The sequence below is a fragment of the Sorex fumeus genome, unplaced genomic scaffold (assembly GCF_029834395.1).
Source record: "Sorex fumeus unplaced genomic scaffold, SorFum_2.1 ptg000086l, whole genome shotgun sequence".
NCBI classification, from domain to species: Eukaryota; Metazoa; Chordata; class Mammalia; order Eulipotyphla; family Soricidae; genus Sorex; species Sorex fumeus.
Window position 1 is genome coordinate 27,111,639 of NW_026606143.1, and position 21,013 is coordinate 27,132,651.

The following is a 21,013-nucleotide window of genomic DNA, read 5'->3' on the forward strand; positions in this document are numbered from 1 at the left end:
CACTAGATGTGGTCCCAAAATCAAAATGAATTAAAAAGAAGCAGGCGAGTGGTCAAGTTTCTGGAGGTCACATGCAAGTCATGTGCAAGGATGGGGCAACAAAGGCAAAACAATAGCTGTCAGAGACACATCACATTGACAAAAAAATCCAATCATGTTGACACACACAGAAACGGCCTTTGACCTGATCCAGCATCTTTTTATGCTAATAGCCCTCAGAAATTGTGGATAAAAGGAACATACCTCAAAATAATGAAGGCCACATGTGACAAACCCACAGCCAAGATCATATACTCCCAATGAAAACACTGCAAGTGTTAAGTGTTTCCTGTAATATCTGGTACAAGACGTGGACGCCCACTCTCACCTTGCAAGGTGTTGGATATACTCAATAGCTATATGCAAAAGAAGGAAACTAAACCAATATCTAAAATCATACACAAAAACGGGATCATGGGGCTAGAGAGATATTACAGCGGGTAGGGCTCTTGCCTTACACACAGCAAACCTGGATTCAATCTCTGGCACCCCATATGGTCCCTGAGCACTGCAAGGAGTGATTCCTGAATACAGAGTAAGAAGTAGTCCCTGAGCATTGCCAGGTGTGGCCACAAAACAAAAAAAAAGAACTCAAAATGGATTAAAACCTTAAAGGTAAGGTCCAAAGCCATAAATTACATAGAAGAAAATGGGCTATTTGCTCTTGGACGTCAGCCTTAGTATGTGTTTTGGAACTCAATTCCAATGGTAAGACAGAAGCAAAAGTAAACAAATGGGACTACATCAAGCTAAAAAGTTTCTATATCATGAAAGAAACCTGCACCAAAATAAAGGACATCCTGCTAAATGGGATATTTGTAGACCATACATCCAATACGGGGTTAATATCCAAAAATACACAAAGAATTCCTAAAACGCAATGATTAAAAATAAAAACAACCCAACTGAAAAAAATGGGCAAAAGATCTTAATAGTCATCTCTCCAAAGATAATATACCAATGGACAACAGGTGATGAAAAGATGTTCTTCATTATACATAAATACAAGTTAGAATAACAATGAGTGATCACCTCACACCCATGAGAATGCCAATTGCCTATAAGACAAGAAACAGTAAGTGTCAGTAGAGGAGTTGGAGAGAAGAGAACCCTTGGACACTACTGGTGGGAAAGTAAGACTGGTGCAGTTATAAGGAAAGCACAGAAAATCCATAGGATTCAGTTATCTTAATTCTGGATATTTACCTGATAAATACAAAGCTACTCAGGAATTGGAGTGATAGCTCAACATGATTTGCATGCAGGAGGTCTGGGTTCAATCCCCAGAACTACATGGTACTCTAAGTGCAGAACCCGGAGTTAACATCTGAGCTCCACCAGATGTGCTCCAATAAACAAAACCAAACCAAAACCCCACTTGTTCAAAGCGGTATCTCTGCTCATTGCTTTTTGTTTTGGCTTTTGAGCCCTACCTGGCAATACTCTGGGATCACTCCTGGCAGGCTCAGGGGACCATATTGGAAGCTGGGAATCAAACCCGGGTCAGCAAATGCCCTACCTGCTGCACTATCTCTTTGAACCTTTCACATATTTTTTATAGAATTACTTACAATAGCCAAGCACTGAAAACAACCTAAATTCCCACTGACATATCGCTGGATAAAAGATGTGGTATGTAGACACAATGCAATACTACTGTAATATTTGAAAATACAACTTGGCTATCTAAATATACGTACATATATATATATATCACTGGAGGTGTGGCTGAGGTATATGACTCAGTGTGAGGCTGTGAGTTCCATCTCCGGCAACATCCCACATCAAGTGTGATCCCAGGCACCAACACAAGTGTGTGACCCTGGTGTTCTACAACCCAGTGTGTGTGAGCACCACAACCCAGTCTGTGACCCTAAACATCACAACAGTGAAGGGGAAGGAAAAGATAAAAATAAAGTGTAGTTCTTAACTGCATTCACAAAGAGCTTTCAACATTCAAGAAATCACGACAAGGAGAGAGAGAACAAAAAGGAATGTTCTGCCACAGACGCAGGGTGGGATGGGGGGATGGGGGGGTGGGAGGGATACTGGGATCAGTGATGGTGGAAAATGAACACTGGTGGAGGGATGGGTACTTGAACACTGTATAATTGAAACCCAAGCACAAAAATTTGTAAGTCTACAACTGTACCTCATGGTGTTTCACTAACAAAATTTTAAAAAAATCACAACAATAAACCATGACTACACTAAAGAAACAGAAAACTAGAGGCAACTGATAATATTCCTTAGCACTCATTTGCCTTAAATAATAAGAAAGGGGCTTCAAATATGGCACATGCAACAATGCCAAAAATAGCTCTTCTTGGGGCAGGGGGGGGGGGGCGCTGCCCAGCGTGACAGCCTCTCTGGGAAGGAAAGAGCTGACAGCTGGCACCTGGGCATCAGCAAAAGCAGGCTGGCTGCTCTGGCCCTCAGAGTGAGCGAGGCTGCCATTCAGGCAAAAGAGCCATGGGTTACTTACTACCTGCAAATTTCAGTTCCCTGCTGGGCCAACACAAATGTGGACGATGAGGTCAAGGTCCACCTAACCAGCAGTAAGAAGCATAAAATCCAGATGCTTCTACTATTCAGGTAAAGTGAAGCCAAGCCCAGGAGTTCCAGCAGTAGATTCATTCAAAACAGCAACACAACTCTTCCTTGGAGAATCCATCAGACAAAGCATTTTGATGTTAGACCTTTTAGGAGAATGCAGGGGCCATTATCCTACCATGGTAGTCTTCTCACATTTTTATCTTATTATATGAGAGATTCAAGTTAGGTACTTTTAAGAGGAAGTTGATTTGTCCTAAATTTAAAGGCCCCTTCCCTAAGACTCCATTATTCTGCTCTTGGAAGCTAACCTATGGAAATACTTCCCCATACTTGCAAATTTTCTCATGCTCTAAACACACATACACGCTACAGGAATAATCACATTTTCACAAATATTCCTACCCTACACACACACACACACACACACACACACACACACTCTTTGATTGCTGATTATATGGAATATGGTAAAATTAGAAATCCTAAATATCCACCCAAGAGGAAATGATTAAATTATGTAATCTAAGCTATGCATAATGACTAAACAATATTAACATGTGCAAATATCTTTAACGTAAAGGGAAAAACACTAGTTATGGAACATACATAGTTTCAATCCCATGTATGTTAAAACAAAGTTCTGTATAGGGGCTGAGAAAAGTAGGAACTTCAACTTTAGAAAAAGTAACATTTCCATATTTGTACTTTTATAAGGAGCATGCCTCTCTCAAAACTTAACAATACATTTCAGCTGTTAATTTTAAAATAAATATAGAATCGTATAATGCAAAAAATCAGTTATAATCCCAAGAAAGTTGCTTTATATATAGGTCCTATAAATCTTTTTTTAGGTCCTATAAATCTTTAAAAAAATGTTCCACCGAACTTGCATTATTACAAATTCTTATAGCATGTGCTTAAAAAAAGTCCTCAGATTTTGTCAGGCATGAAATGTTATTTTGAATTGTTTCATAATACTCTATTTCATAGGCATACCATAATCTATTTCAATAAACCTCTATTATGTAAGACATGGTTTGTTCTCTTATTTATCTCCTGGAGAGCCACAGTGATCGTCAATCGTCAATCTTGTACATTCATCTGTGCATATTTCTGCAGTTGAATTTACTGAACCGCAAACTATGACCATTATAAATTTAACTTATTGGATCAAAGATTAAGAATGCTATTAGCGTGTTTTACACAGGTTATGCCAATATAAACTTATGACAAAAATGTACAAGTGTTGGTAAAGGTATTTTCTGGGCACCAATTTTAAGTATTAACAAGGTTCTAAATCATTTCCATTTTGAAAGTAAAAATTGGCATTTCTGTTTTAATTTGCATTTCTTTGATTAGTAGAGTTATGCCCTTTTCTGTGTTTATTGAGAGTATTCAAGAACAAAATTTGTCTTTGAGGGTTTCTTTTTATCTTGGTTATATCTATTCCAAGAACATTAAGATTTAACAGGTTATACAGCCAAGAGAAAACTTCCTACAGCCTGTAGGAAGAAAGATACAGAGAAGGTTTCAAAAAGATATAAAACATGAAAAAAAAGCACAATTTTAGATTCTCCACTGAAATACAGTTCAGATATAACCAGTGTAAGAGTCAGTTGCTTTGTATTTCAGGGTGATCTCATTTTGCTTTTACCATTGAATTCTTGGACCTCCAGTTCAGGCGCTACCAGGTAATACTGTTCACATAGCAATTTGGCCGTTTCATATGCATCTGCAAAGGAAGAAAAACGTTTAGCTATTGTACTCGACAAGGCACAAGCAAACAAGAGAGCTCACAGAATAAGTGAACAGAGACAATTTCTAATCCAAGATACTTAGAATTAACCCACTACCCCCTTTACAAGAATAGCATTTTGGGGGGGAATGTGTCTGCGCACAGCATCACACTACAAAAAATAACCTTAACAGGATTACTATGACTGTACCAAACTTTCTTTCGTTTTAACCATCACAATGATTTCAAAATATTGCACTTATGATGACATGGCCAGCTCTAAGCATGCATTCCTCTGTCAAATATTCCTAAAAGTCATTTTAATTGCGAGTCTATAAACACTGAAAAACTGTATTTGTGAACATCATAGAATCTGACCACATTGCAACAAAAAGACATTTTAATACAAAGATAATGTCACGAAGCTTAATATGTGCTAATGATATCAAAAACGATTTGCTGAATGGATGGGATTCCAGGAGCCACACAACTTAAGTTACTGGAGATACCACTAGTGCTTGAAAATGTCCTTTAAGTAAATGAAAGGTAACAGGTTGGCACTCAGAGAGATCGGGGTCTGAGGAACAGAAGTTGGCTTTTCAAATAAAGAAAAATGATGCTACAGGGTAAGAATAGGGGGGCTACTATAGAAAATTTAAAATTAAAATTAAAGTTAAATTGTCATGTTACCATGCTGGATGGGAGGACTCAGGAAGTTACATCCCAAAAGAGAGCCAACAAGTTCAGAAAACAAAATACTCATGTGTGTTATTTCTCTTGAACTATAAAAATTTTGAATCCAGATTTCTGTCTCACACTTGCATTATAACTTGCAAAGATCCTTACATGTGCCTGTATAGGTGGTAATTAAATATTCCTTGGTTTAATAAAGTTTAAAATTTGGACAATTTACATTTTAGTGGTGTTTTGTTTGGGGGCCACTGCCGGCTGTGCTCAGGGTGGGTTTCAGGGAACTGTAAGGGAAACTGAGGATCAAACAAGGGTTGGCTACAAGCAAGGCAAGTACCTACCTGCTGTACCATCTTCCCAGCCCTGGATAAGTTACTTTTTAAAAGTCAGACTTGGTTAAAGAGAGAGCACAAAGGACTATGGCACAATTCCTGGCTTCACAGGCCCCTGAGCACCACCAGGAGTGATCCCTGAACACAGAGCCAGAAGCCACCCTTGAAGATTGTCAAGTGTGGCCCAATACAAAAAAAAAAGTAATTAAAATCTAGACTTCCTAAGATCTAAATCTCGTCCCATACAACCCCCCCCCTACTCACCAGAAGATTTCCACCCCCCCCCATATAAATGCATAATGTATATACAATTCTCTGGCTTTCAGTATATCTGCAGACCTACACACCCATTACCACAAGCAATGCTGCATCATTATCACCCAGAAAAGAAATCGCACAACCACCGCTGGCTCACCCAGCCCTAAGTGACCACACAAATCTACTTTGTATAGATTTGCTCTTCTGGACATTTACTATAAATGGAATCACACAATACACGATCTCTTATTTCTGGCTTCTTTCACTTAGCGTTGTGTTTTTAGCAGTCACCCGTGTGGCAGCAAATAGCATCAACGCTTCATTCCTTTTATTACTGAGTGATATTTGATGGCACCAATACACCACGTTGTTTCCCAATTCATCAGAAAAACACTTTGATTGTTTCCACTTTGGGGCTATTATAACAAATGCTATGAACATTTGAGGGGGGTTTCCTTTGGAGGGGGCACTCCCAAGCAGTGCTCAAGGGCCCCTCTGGGCAATACTCGCTTGGCTGGGGCAGGCTGGATGGTTCAATGCTCAGGTCCGGCAGTGCTAGGGGCCACCAGGGCCCTATCAGAGGGAGATCAAGCAGTACTGGTGTTCAAACGTATGGCTTCTTCGTGCTAGACATATGTTCCAGCCTCTCATGCTAATTCCCTGAGCCCTACATTCAAGTTTTGGGGTAAAGATGCTTTCATTTCTTTTGGGACTATCCCTGAAAATGGATGGTTGCCTGATCACACGGTTGCTTTATATTTAAATGAAGGGGCAGTCTGTATTGCAAACCATAATGCCCCAAAGTAGAGAGAGTTTATGGGGAATCATTTCTGCCATGGAGGCAGGGGCAGGGTGGGAAAGGGGGGGTATACCGGGGATATTGGTGGTGGGGAATGTGCACTGGTGGAAGGATGGGTGTTTGGTCATTGTGTGATTGTAACCCAAACTTGTTAACTATCTCACGGTGATTCAATAACATTTTTTTAAAAAACATGGTTAATTAAAATGTTTTAATTACCCCCCCAAAATTTTAAAAAATAAATCACAAAAAATTATTAAAATAAATGAAGGGGCAGCCAGACAGTTTTAAGATTTTGCTTAAAGGTTCTCCTCTATAATGTTCCAAGACCATATATCCAAAGTACTTTAAATTGCCCCTGAACATACTTGCAATTGGGGTTGCGGTGAGGAAACGACCACCTAGAGGTGCTCAAGGCTTTGTGCTCAGGGGACCAAACGTGATGCTGGGGATTGAACTAGGGTGGCTGTGAGTAAGGCAAATGCCTTAACCCGACATGGAATAGATACTTGTTTAAGATTCAAAGGTAAGAGAAAGAGGGAAAGAAGGGAGAAACTCCACAGAATTTAAATGTTAAAAATGACACCATGGGTCTCTAATAATACAAAGGTAAGATTAGGGCACGCTTCAGACTATGAATCTGGGTTCATTTACATCAAATTGCTACCCAATTTAAATTTTACATAATGACTGACCTAGGAGTGACAATTCTGATTTTTTTTTAAAAAGCACTAGAAAGAATCACAGATAGCAAAGACATTAGAATAACTTGGACAAGATAAAACAGAGAGAACCAAGAAAAGCCTGTGTAAGAGGAGGGGGGTGGGGATAATTGATCACCATGAGAATGGACATTAAAGGACTGAAGTAAAGCCTCAGAAAAGGAAATGAAAAATTAGAATTATATTCAGTTTCTAAGTTTTGCCCTGGAGGACAGGAAAACCACCTCAGATCTCTGTAAAGCACCTTAGTAAGAGGAAGCAAGGCTCACTCACTCACTCTGCATTCCCTTCAGCACCAAACAATGCTACATCTCCACCTAGTGACAGAATGGCCACTCTGCTTAAACCCACACAGTCTGACATGGGAAAATGACGCTTCGCTAGGCACATACAAAGCCAACACACGAGAGTACCTCCAAGTATAGAACCCCTTTAAAAAGATTCCAACTTTGCTCTCCCAGAACCTGTGAAACAGGGAAAGAACTCAAGGGCACTACTAGAACACAGTAAAGCTCAAGTTTAAGAAGACAGAGCTACAGCAAGGTAAGGTAAACTGCAGTGACCATGAAGCATGACAAAGTTGCAGATAATACACTGCTTCTTAGACATCCTTTGCGTTACAAAGCAGTCTGATCAGGTCACAGCTCTTCACCACACTCATTTGGGTGGGAACCCAGGGCTTCTTTTTTTTTCTTTTTTTATTAGTGAAAAACCATGAGGTACAGTTATAGGCTTACAAATTTTGTGCTTGGGTTTCAGTTATACAATGATCAAGTGCCCATCCCTCCACCAGTGCCCGTCATCCATCCCCATGGGTCCCAGCATCCCCCCTCCTACCCTCATCCCCCCCCCCCCGTCCTATCCTGCCTCTGTGGCAGGGTATTCCCCCTTGTTCTCTCTCTCTTCTTTTGGGTACTGTGTTTTGCAAGAGAGGCTTTGAGTGGCAATCATGTTTGGTCTATCGACTACTTTTAGCATGCTTCTCCCACCCTGGGAGGACCCTCACAACACCCTTCATTTGGTACTCTCTTCTCTATCTGAGCTTCCTTTTCACCTAGAGCCTGTGGCTGGCCTTCCATTCATGGAGCAAAATTCAACCCAGGGCTTCTTAAAGCCCAAACCTTTCTCCATCCAGCACCTGGAGAGGAAGGAAGAGGGAGAACATTCATTCCAAGGGCAACTGAGCAGAATCCTAAAGCCTCTGGCCAGAGGTTTAAAAAAAAGGAGGGCAGAGTCCATTAAAGTCATCTTTGGGGAATTTAGGATTGAGACACTCAAGCAGGATGAAAAGCCAAAGGACTCGCTGAGACTGTGACTTAGGCCCCAGCTTCTTAAATTGTGGGTCACCCAATGGTGGGGGTCACATAAAGTGAGTGTGGGACCCAGTTTGTTTGTTTTTTTAACATTTATGACTTATGACCAGCAAATACATGGTGTGTATATTTGCTTTAAATACCTATATTCCTAGTTTCGCATAAAAATTTCTTGGGTGGACGGGGGCATGGGTGGAAAAAGTTGAAGAAACCTAATCAAGCCTGCCAGTCCAAGACAGGACCAAAATGGTGACCTGGGTTGTAAAGATGCAGAGAAGACAACCTTTGTCTCGTGATTTCTGCATTCAATTTCTACAGCTCCAACTATGGAGTGTTTCTCGAATATCAGGGAATCTACTAGATCCTTTTAATCTGTTTCTTGAGCTGGCATATGTGGGGGCTCTTGCCATCTTACCAGTCCAAAAAGGTATCGTTAATAGTGCTGCAAAGAGCACAGGAGTGCAGATGGCTTTTCTGCATTGTGTTTTGGGGCCACTAGAGTATATTCCGAGGAGCAACCACAGTGCCTATAAGAAAAATAAAAGAGAAGGGGCGGGGGTAGGGGGGAACAGAGAAGTGTCTGACACGGAGGTAGGCTGGGGAGATGGGAGGAAAACTGGGGACACTGGTGGCAGGAAATGTGCACTGATAAAGGGATAAGTGCTGGAACACTGTATTATTAAAACTTAATCATGAACAACTTTGTACCTGTATATCTTACGGTGATTCGATTAATTTTTTTTTTGTTTTTTAAAAAAGAATCTGAAAGTGGGGGAGAGATTATTTGTGAACAAGAATAATGACATGCTCTCAGGATACCATCTGTTTGTCGTTAAGCAGTACACAGGGACAGGTAAGCAAACAGAAGCGACAGGCAAGTTTTGTACCAGGCATTTCAGTGTGTGCTTTTAAAATAATCCTGCCCAAAGATTTCTCATTCTATTTCCTGGTTTCTTATAAAGAAAGGAGGGAAGAAGGTCACAATGGAAGACACCACCCAGAAGATAACAGGAACAGCTTGACAACACAAATTCTAACATTCACTACTACGAGCCTATAATTTGCGGATGTGCAAAGGTAGATATTAATGTGCTAAACAAGCAGCAAGGAAGCACATTTCAGGGTTCTGCACATTCAATTAGCTTTAGGAAAGCTGCGTCCCACTTTCATACATTTATCCAACTGTCTAGTGAAAAATAAAAATATTGTCCCTGTCTTTGTACACGAATGTTTTCTACCGTCTGTCTCAGGAGGTCTAAGTCCGAGATCACTGCGCACTGGGCATCTGACTACACTTAAAGTACAGAGGAATGGGCTGGAGCAGTAGCACAGCGGATAGGGCATTTGGCTTGCACTCGGCTGACCCAGGTTCGATTCCCAGCATCCCATATGGTCCCCCGAGCACTTCCAGGAGTAACTCCTGAGTGCATGAGGAGCCAGGAGTAACCCCTGTGCATCGCTGGGTGTAACCCCCCCCCCCAAAAAAAACACAGAGGATTGTCAGTCAAGAAAATCAAAGGGTAGGGCTGTCATTAAAATCCAGAGTCCAACTCCCTCTATATCCAGATTCCTCACAGAAAAGGAAAAGGGGGAAATATTAGAGATAGAGACCCTGACTTAAAAGAGGAATGGAGATATCTCAGCAGGCAGGGGAAGGTCAAGAGTCCACAAACAATACAACGGGAGTGGCAGGGGATGGGCCCGTGCTGCTTCCTTGCCTAGATCTTGGGAGTAGAGGAAAGAAGAGCAGGGAGGCTAGGCCCTATGAGATATTTTGCTCGTGGGGCATTTGAGGTAGAGGCGCCAGTGCCTTTTTTTTGCTTGAATACCCAGAAGGCATGTTGCCTTGTGTGTTTCTCTGTCTTCATTCTGCATAAGGGCTTCTGCTTAAGTATTTGACACCCAGAAAATGGAAAGTGGAACCTGTAAGGAATGCAACAGAAAGCTGACTGCTAACGTTTGCTTGTGTCTACAGGAAGAAAAAAAAGCCTCCAGGCTTCCTGTGAGGTGCCAGAGTAAGAAATGCGACTGATTTAAGGTCAATATCCCATTGACGAAGTAAGATTATATACATCTGGCTGGGGAAACCATTTGAATATAGAGATTATGAGTCTGGTCCTCTGCCACCCCCTACTCACACAGCTCCACAGCTCAGCAAATGTAAAGGCAACAAAGAGACAGTCTTTGACGCAAGCTGGGGGAGCCTGTTCGGAAAAACCTGGAAAGTGTATGCCAGGAGGTGGGAGAGGAGAGCCCCGGTGGGAGACACAATCTCAGTGGGGTACGGGCTGGGGCTACGAGGCCACACAGAATAGCCACGGGACTAGAGAGTACTGAAGCGTTCCAGGGACCTGGGGAAAGCACTTGTAGCTGAGGAATCCACAGTCGGGGGGCGGGGGGGGAGGAACTGCTGTTAAAATCCAAAGTGCCCAGATATTGGGGCTATGGCTCTAGGGCTCTGGCTGTCCTAGAGTGAACCAAACTACTATGCTTTGTGTCCAATAAATCCCAAGAGGCCCACAAACCGTAAGCGGCTAAAACAGAAAAGCACACCAGAAAGAGGTTTAGATGCTATCAACACAAACATTTGGGGCCGGAGCACTAGTACTGCAGGTAAGGTGTTTACTTGCACGTGGCTGGCACGGGTTTGATCCGTGGCACCCCATGTGGTCCCCCGAGCACCACCAGTGCAGAGTCAGGAGTAAACCCTGAGCATTGCCGGGTGTGACCCCCCCCAAAAAGAAAAACAATCTTTAAAAACTCCACAAGCATTCAGACTAAGATTACAGAAAGGATTTGCAGTCTCTGAAAATTTCAGAGAGTAGTGGCCAGCAAGACTTACAGATTTCGGGGCTTGAGCGATAGCACAGCAGGTAGGGCATTTGCCTTGCACGCAGCCAACATGGCCGACCCAGGTTCAATTCCCAGCATCCCATATGGTCCCCCGAGCACCACCAGGAGTGATTCCTGAGTGCATGAGCCAGGAGTAACCCCTGAGCATAGCCGGGTGTGACCCAAAAAGCAAAAAGAAAAAAAGACTTACAGATTTCAAACCATAGTCCACAGTGCTCTCTCTCTCTCTTTCTCTCTCTCTCTCTCTCTCTCACAAACACACACACATACACACACACCACTGCTTACTGCTGTAAACCAGAACTATAGGTTGAAAGCCTATCAATGAGGTATAATCTCCCATTTGCAGCATTACTCAGTATGCAGCTTTTCCTGAACTAAGAAAGAACATGGTGACTCAGCAAACAACTTCACAACGTAACCAGTCGCCAAGCCGCCCTGTTTAAACGTAATCCTGTCTGAACTACCACGATGGCGGTCTGCTTACCTTTCACTACATCTGCTACATTGCAGGTGGGATCAATACTTCCGATGTGTTTGGGATGAGCTGGATTAGTATCACCGCCAAAGAGAAGAGCTAAACACAGACACACACACAAAAAGGGAGATGGTTAAAACAAAGCAGGCAGCGGAGGGTAAGCAGAGAAGCACAGGGTCATCTGGGTTTTAAAAGCATTTGCATATTTGCGAAAGTCATTTCAGCATCCACGTGGACTTAAAGCAACAGAATTCAGACAAGTAATAGGTGATGGATGTCAGGTGCCGTGGGAAGACAACCGGTCCAAAGACACATCTCACACCTGACACTAAAGCAGTGAGGTGTTCAACCCTTTCTCCCCAAGTCAACATGACTGAGCAGAGCTGATGCACCTTCTCAGTACTAGTCCAGATAATCATTCCCGATCTCACTAAATATTTCAAAAACGCAGGCTGCACCATTAAATCAGGTATGAAAAGTGTCTTCCATGTAAAGTTTGTTTGTTTGTTTGTTCTGGTATTTGGGTCACACCCGGTGATGCTCAGGGGTTAGTCCTGGCTCTGCACTCAGGAATCACTCCTGGTGGTGTTTGGGGGGTCAAATGGGATGCCAGAGATCAATCCCAGGCTGGCCACATGCAAGGCAAATGCCCTACCCACTGTACTATCGCCCCTACACCCCTGTAAAGGTTTTAAATGACTCTATCATGGAAATTCTTCTTCACTGTAATACACACCAAAGGTTTTCAATCTAACTTAAACTAGCTCCCAGGTCTCAGAAAAAAAAAAATCACTTGTACCCAAGGACTCTCCCACCTCCACCACACCAGCGCCCTCACGTGGTAGAACTGTCCACTTTGGGAAATATTAACATAAACCAACAACATTGTTCAGGTACTGTTAAAAGAACATTCAAATACACCAGATGAGAGACTTGCAAAAAAAAAAATACTTCTTAACAAGCCACAAGGAGTCCCCACCAAAAGTAGTCTGAATCTAAACATTTATTGCTGTACCCTTTATTTTAAATCAAGAAAAATTGGGAATGACTTATTCCACTGCACAAAAGGGGACTGCACAAATAAAGTAGTGGAGATCTTAGTAATGCAAATAGGCAAATACAGGCATTAGACAAAAATGTAAGTTCCAAAATGATTAAATGGGAGAAACACAGAGGTGCTTAACCAATGGTCTAAAATGAAAAACATGTACATTTACACAGAGACACATTGACTAGAAGGAAACTGATCTGCATCGTTTGGTTGAACAATATACTTAGGAGAAAAAAACCCTGTAAATTTCCTATAAAGTGGCATACATTTCTATTTGTGAAAGGCAATCTAAAATAAACCCACATTTAAGAGCTATCATGCCTTTAACTAAACCAAATTCCTTTAACTTTGATTCAGCAAAATGGATGATTTAAACTCTAGTTATGTGGATGCTTTTTCACAAGAACTACGAAATTAAGGAGAAACCAGGCTTAAAAGTTTTCTACAGAGGGAATTTTAGTTGTTTTTTTCCCCCTTCTTATCTGCTTCTAAGCTTGGAGAGTGGACTAAAACACTCGGCATGGTTATGGTTTGACAATTTGCTTCATCTAATTTCATTGATCACTGTGAAATAAAAGCTTGATTGCTCATCGAGCGCAGCACATTCAGTGTCTCCCAAGTACCGATGTTTTAAAATACAAAAACCATGTAGTGCTCAGAATAAAGATTAGAAATACTCTAAGAGACTCATGGAAACACAACTGTCTGGCTGCCGTGAAAGCTGGTTGCTTGTCCCCAGCAGGAAGGGGTCAAAGTCAGGACCTTCAAACAGGACAGTGATGACTCAAACCTGATCAATACAATGCTTTTCTTTGCTTTTCTTATTTTGCTTTTTGGGTTGCACCCGGCGATGCACAGGGGTTACTCCTGGCAGTGCTCAGGGGACCATATGGTATGCTGGGAATTGAACCTGGGTTGGCTGCGTGCAAGGCAAATGCCCTACCCGCTATACTATCACTCCAGACCTGACAATGCTTTTCAAGGACCTCTCTGAACACAGAATACTGATGCATCTCACTTAGTGGGGACTGGTGGGGAAGGGGGGTTAAGGAGTGGGAGTTATTGGTTTGGGGAACGATGGGGTGGCGGGATGAGGTAAGAACAGGAACTCAGGACAGTAGGAGTAGGGATATATTTGGCTCCACGGCCACCATGTCTGCAAACTCATCAGCACCGAACTTGGTAGAGGTCCACTTCTTGGCGAAACAACTCTCTGGTGCCCAAGGAAAGTGAACTGGGCCCAAAGCAGAGCCTCAACCACAGGCTCCTCGTTCTGATGCCATAATGGGGACCCTCTCCTGTTGAGACCCTAAGGTGGGGGAAAGCATGAAAGCAGGTATGACTGCCCACAGCCGAGGACTGTCTCCAAGGATGGTCTCGCTTTGGGCAGTCCACAGGCTGCTCCATTACCAAGGAGGCTGCTTGCTGTTTGCAGCCACTGCACCCGGGCCCCACGAGGCAGAGGGCACGGTCGGTTAAGTGGCGGCAGATGAACAGCTTTCTGACGGTGGGAGTCACTTCAGAAAAACAGAACCAGCAGTGAAATCTCGGCAGGCAAAAAGGCAGGGCGGTGAAAACGAAAAGCGAAGCAACGGGTAAGTATTTGGGAGACAGGACAACAAAAACGCAACTTACTGTGTTGATTAATAAGCATACGGAAAGAGATGCGGTTGGTATAAAATCGGTCCAGGAAATACTGGATGTTACTGCTAATGAACGGGTCAAACCCAAACTTCTCCTTGTACTCGATAACTCCTTGGGCCATGGTGGGAACCACATCATTGTGTCTATTTCTAACTTTAACGAGAACTTGCAGGAAGCTGTATGGGAGGCAAACAAAATGTGGTCAGTCTCAATAGCTCATGGGCTGATGGATTAATTTCTTGGAGCTCTCTCTTTAAACATCTAATTATACCTACTGAGTTTTTTCTACTGGTATTTTAAAAGTTAATTTGAGGGGCTTTTTAAGGTTTTTGTTCTGGGTTTGGTTTCTGAGCCACACCTGGGGTTCTTGGGGGTTACTCCTGGCTCTGCACTCAGTAATTAATTCCTGGTGATGCTTAAGGGACCATATGGGATGTCAGCGATTGGACCCAGATTGGTCATGTGCAAGGCAAACGCCCTACAGGCTGTAGTATTGCTCCAGACCCTGAAGCTGGGTTTTTGGGGGGTTTATTTTGTGGGAGAGGTGACCTCCTCAGCTCTCTGGGAGGAATTCAGAGGCCATACAGTGTCGGGATTAAACTGTAAACATCATGGTGGTGGGAATGTGTAATGGTGGTGGGATTGGTGTTCGAATATTAAATGTAATCAAATATTGTGAACTATTTTATAAAAATAAAATTTTAAAAATTTTAAAAAAACTCTAAGCCTCAGATATGCAAGTATGTGCACCAGCCCCATTAGTGCCGGCCTCAATCTGCAATGACACTTAGTATATAGAGGCCATCTACAACATTGCTCGCAGAAGGGAGCTGGGGATCACCCCCCCCCCCCAAGATAATCTGCCACCAATGTGGGCCTGACAGTTTGGTACTCAAGGGCCATGCAATACCAGGGATCCAACTTAAGGCCTTCCACATACTCAGTATGTTCTCTACCATGTGAGCTATCTTCCCACCCTCCACTGGTGTTTTTTTTTAAGATAGAGAAAATCATTTTCTTCACAGGCTATAAGGATATACTTAAAAAATCACTACTCAGGTTTATACTTGACATTTCCTGCAAAAAAAAAAAACCATCTTTCAGGGATATTAAAGGTACAAAGGTTTCAGTGAGGGAGGAGTACACAAATATACACTTTGTAGGAGACTGCATAAACAATTTCTTTTGTTTTTGGGGGGGGGGTGAAATTGACAGTGCTCAGGGCTTACTCTGGGCTCTGCTCAGGGATCTCTCCTGTCAGTGCTCAGGGGACCATATGCGGGATCAATCCAGGGTGGCTGTGTGCAACACAAGTGCCTTAACCCCTGTACTAGCTCTTGGGAACCAAATATCAATTTTTCAATGTCCCAACATTTAAAAACCATAGGAAGTGCAAGATCAAACCCAGGGAATCTTGCATGGGGGAGGGGTGCTAGTGCTGAGTCACATCTCCAACCCTGTTAAGTTTTTCAAAACAAAAAAGGAAAATTATCTCACCACAGTGAAAGGCAGTTACAAGATATAGAAAGAACCAAGACTGTTAAAAAAAAACGATTTGAGTATTCACGTATATTAACGATGCATGAAGAAATCTGTTAAGAATGGGAAGAATAGGACCAGGAATGTGGTTCAGCAACAGAGCTCTTGCCTTACGTGTGTGAGATCCTGGGTTCAATTCCCAGTATGGAAAAATAAAGGGACGTTAAATAATAGGAAGACAACTCAACAGAACTAAATAAAAAGCTTGAAAACACCAAGGGTGAATGAAATATGTGTGCATAAAATTTTAGTGTAACGAACCACAGAGAGCCCAGGGGTTAAGGCACTTGCCTAGTGTATTATCACCCCTGTTTTAAATGCTGGGAGCCACAAATGAAGCACCGCTAAGGGTGAGCACAGCCAGTTGTGGTCCCCCTCACTCGCTCGCCACTGCGCCCACACAAACCCAAATGAAAAAAGAAGTTCAATGTACTGATAAAGTAAAACTGATAAAGTAAAGATAGTAGGGAAACAGGTTAGCTAGTATAGCTTACTAACACTTTGAGTCATTTTTTTCAGTATTAAGTTGTAAAATAGGTTAAAAGATTTCACATGTGGGACCGGAGAGATAGCATCGTGGGTAGGGCATTTGCCTTACATGTTGCTGACCCAGGTTCGATTCCCGGCATCCCGTATGGTTCCCTGAGCAGTGCCAGGGTAATTCCTGAGTTCAGAGCCAGGAGTGACCCCTGAGTATCACCTGATGTGGCCCCCAAACCAAAAATAATAAATAAATAAAAGGTCTTTTGACAAAAAAATGAAGATTTCACATGCAGGCTGGGGATATAGCTCAAAGGACTGGAGTGCACTCTCTGCAGGCAGGGCCCTGGGATCTATCCCGAGCACAACATGGTTCCTCCAGCACTGTTGGGAGTAACAAGCCTGAAAGAAGACAATAAAGGTGAGAGAAGACCCCTGAGCACACCTGGGCATAACGGCCCTCACAAAAAAGATTTCAAGGTGAAAAAATGATATCATAGAAAAGATCAAAGAAAACTGGCTGAAATTCGTTGAAGCTTGGCGTTTAAAAGGTCATTATAAGCTTAATACCAAAGGCAGAAACCATAATGGTACAAATTATATATCAATGGAGAAATTCAGCAAGCCAAAAAAGAAATCAAAGGTCCGGAGTATCGTTCAGCAGGCAGGATGCTTGCCTTGCACATAGCTGACCCGGATTCAATCCCCAGTGTCAATATGTTACCATGGGTCCTGCCAGGAGTGATGCCTGAGTGAAAAGCCAAGAGTAAGCCCGGTGTACCGTGAGTATGGGCCCACCCCCAAAGAAAGAGAAAACCAAAGAAAATATATTTGCAAGAGTTACTATTCTTTTTTTCTTTAATTGAAATCACTGTGAGATAGTTACCTGGTCGGATTTCAGTCATACATTGTTCCAACACCCATAAGACTTACTATTCTTAATTTAAAAAAAATAGCACTGCACTGTAGCACTGTCCTCCCGTTGTTCATCAATTTGCTAGAGTGGGCACCAGTAACGTCTCCATTGTGAGACTTGTTGTTACTGTGCTTGGCATATCATATACGGGGAGCTTGCCAGGCTCTGCCATGCAGGCAGGATACTCTCGGTAGCTTGCCAGGCTCTCCCAGAGGGGAAGAGGAACTGAACCCTGGTGGGGTGTGTGCAAGGCAAACGCCCTATCGACTGTGCTATAAAAGAAAGTAAGCAAGGGATGTACTAACAGTGGAAACTGTTCCACAGAGTAAATGAAAATGCCAATAATTTCACTTTCAGAAATAATTTTCAAGAAAATTCAAATAATGCAGTGATGCTATTTTGTTGCAATACCCATCTGACTTCAAAAAGGTAATCAGAATATAGAGGGTCAATATGTCAACATATAACAATAGTCCAAAGAAAGTCATTCCACTCTCAGGACCTGATCCAAGGAAAATAACAGGATGAATTGCAAGAATAATGCAAAGCATTGTCAAACCAATGACAGAAGGGATTTGTCTTCTGCTGTTGGGTTGTTTGTTGGGTTGTTGGTAGCACTGTAGGTAGCACTGTCCTCCTGTTGTTCACTGATTTGCTCAAGTGGGCACCAGTAACATCTCCATTGTGAGACTTGTTACTGTATTTGGCATATCGTATATGTCACAGGGAACTTGCCAGGTTCTGCCGTGCAGGCAGGATACTCTCGGTAGCTTGCCAGGTTCTCCAAGAGGGGCGGAGGAATCGAACCCAGGTCAGCCGCGTGCAAGGCAAATGCCCTACCCGCTGTGCTATATCACTCCAGCCCTGGGTTGTCAGTAGGTGAGGAAACTATACGTGACATAACAATGGTAGAGAAACTGTATGTGATGGAATAATGGCATTGTCTATAATGCCGATACTGTTCTTTTTGGTAAAACCTGTCCAACCATTGGCAAAACCTATTCTGCAAAAATAGAATATGCATGTCTAAGGGAAAAGTATGGACAGAAGAAAAATATTAGCAGTGGTGCTCCCTGGTAATGAAAATTTGGCATGGCTTCATTTTTCCAGGGGCCACGCAGAGGGGTTGTATTCTAAGGCCACCAGGCCACACCGGGCAGTGCTGGGGTGGTGGCATGTAGTGCTGAGGACAGATCTAGAGCTATGCACATATGGAGCACACAATCTTCCATTTGAGTTCTATCTACTGGGCCTGAAGTGACTTTCCTGTACTTGGCTCATCTTATATTTCTCAATGATGAATATTTCCATAACAGATACACACAGAGACAATAAAGGTGAATCAACCAATTGTGAATTCGGTCATGATTATCTGTCAGAAATGCTATCATAAACAATTTGTCCTTTCTGGGGTACTTTTCCCAAACGTAATTATAAATTATAAATTATGAAAGTGAAACTATTCATTTTAGCAGAGAAATGCCTCAACTTTTCAGTGAGGCATTTCATTTAGCTTCCGGGGCGCTGTGAAATATTCTCATGAGGATGAACATGTCTGCCCTTTCCACTAATGGCACTTGACTCAAATGACTTGCCTGCCCTGATTCCTATGAACAGAAAAAGCTCTTCCTAAGAGGGAAAGGCTGGTACCATGAGGCTGTCACCGTCTGTGCCCTCCTTCACCCAACCCCAAATTTCCTGCCCACCTGCATGAACCAGGGCAAGTTTTATCTGGATCCTAAATGTTGAAGCCACAGAGCTCAGCTCTCATTTTTTTTAGCCTCTTAGTCAAACTAATTTGATTTCCCGAGAAAACAAAGCTTATGAGTTTGATAGCAATTATTTTTTAGCTGATTTCTAAAGAGTTCACTTTCACTTCTGCTCCTGACAAATTGTCTCATTTCCCTTTTTTTTCTCTTCTCAGTCTAATTAGAAGGTTTATTGATTTTATTGATCTGCCAAAAACTGTTGTTGGATTCACCGATTTTCTCAACTGTTTCTCTAGTTTCAGTTTTGTTGATTTCTGCTCTTAAAATGTCCTACTTCACTTCTCTACTGAAATAGAGGCTATTATGCACTTGCTTTTCTAGATTCTTGAGCACTAAGATTATTGATTTGTGAATATTCATTTAAAAATGTATATAAGCATTTAATGTTATAAATTTATCTCTAAAACATTGTATTCAAACTATTTCAAAATATTTTCCAATTTTTCCCTGGGAAGCTTCTTTCTTCTTTTACCCTTGGAATAATAAGAAAGTGTACAGTTGAATTTCTAAATATTTGGAAATTTGGTGGTATTTTTGTTATCTACAGTTTATATTATGGTGAGAGAATGTACCTTTGTATGAATTAAACACTGAGAAATATTTTTAATTTTAAAAAGGAGACATGATGTATAGATCCAACTCTGTTATTCACTACTGTTACCATCTTGGGCCAATCCCATGTACGACTCAGCTGTTTCCTTATCTGTGACTAGAAAAAACTGGGTTAAATGCTTTAATCCTTATCGAACTTGAGATTTCTCTAACTTCTTTGTATGAAAAATCTATGGTTTCTACTGAGAAATTCATCAGTTATGTTCATTCCTAGTGATGAGGCAGGAGAGGTGTGTAGGGGGCAAGTGGCGCTAAAGTTAATGACTTCTGCTTTTAGAAGGAGGGAGAAGCAGAAATACTTTCCATCAGCATAAGAATTTTGCAGTTCTGTGCATAATAGCAACAACAAACTAGGGTTGTTATGGGACAAAATCACACACTTTTATGTTTCTCCCAAATAAAACCATCAGAGCCTTTCTGAGCATAAATGTACCATCACCTTGAAATTATTTTCTTACACTGTAAAGGACTGCCTCCCAGGATGCAGGTACAGAGGCCACTGCATTCTTAAAACTACCACTAGGTGGAACATTTACTGCAATATTGTTACTGAGAACCTCACACCAGTTCACCTCCAGTACAGAAAGTATTTACGAATTAAGAGTTGGGGGAGGAGGTGAGAGGGAGGGCAGCTGGGCTTCTTGGGGGTGGGAGACAGGCACATTGGAGATGGGTGTGGTGTCAGAATTATGTTCATGAAAAACCATTGTTAACAGTATTGTAAAGCAATAAAATTAAGACATGGCAAAAAGAATTAGATCATGGGAGCTGGAAAGATAGTACTGCATGTAGGGCACACGTGGCTGACCCGAGTTCAATCCCGAGTACGGCATATGGTCTACCAAGCACCCCATCAGGAATTAGCCCTGAGCACCGCCAGATGTTTCCCATTAAAAAAAAAAAACTAACAGATCCTGAAGCATAATCTGAAAAGTATCATTAATCCTTTGGTGTAAGGTTAAATTCTTCCCTCAAAAAAATTTTAAAAGCAATTTTCAGTTGCTCTCCATTAAGAAGCATAAAGCTTGCATGCTAAGTGTACTTCTTGGTTCTTAATGACATGAGTTCCATTTCTCAAAATACGATTTTTTTAAAAATTCTCTTTCCCATGCCCCTTTACTACTGTACCCATGACCACAGGTTACACATATACTTGATTATGGAATCTGCACCTGCCTGGCTGCTATGTCCCAGACAGGACACAATCTGTTGTAGTGTGGGGGGAAT

The 21,013-nt window shown here is 42.1% G+C and overlaps 1 protein-coding gene and 1 non-coding gene across 3 annotated transcripts in view; both read right to left on the reverse strand.

Moving 5' to 3' along the window:
• Nucleotides 1-21,013, reverse strand: part of PDK3 (pyruvate dehydrogenase kinase 3) — a 68,305-nt gene that overhangs the window by 14,420 nt on the left and 32,872 nt on the right. For both annotated transcript variants that reach the window (XM_056131237.1, XM_056131236.1), the window contains exons 4-6: nt 14,462-14,646; nt 11,785-11,874; nt 4,250-4,327 (exon numbers count right to left, since the gene is read on the reverse strand). In XM_056131237.1, coding sequence (XP_055987212.1) covers nt 4,250-4,327; nt 11,785-11,874; nt 14,462-14,646 — 353 coding nt within the window. The remainder of the gene's footprint in view (nt 1-4,249; nt 4,328-11,784; nt 11,875-14,461; nt 14,647-21,013) is intronic.
• Nucleotides 14,184-14,315, reverse strand: LOC130039444 (small nucleolar RNA SNORA70). Its single transcript, XR_008794871.1, has one exon. It is a non-coding gene; the product is annotated as a small nucleolar RNA SNORA70 (small nucleolar RNA).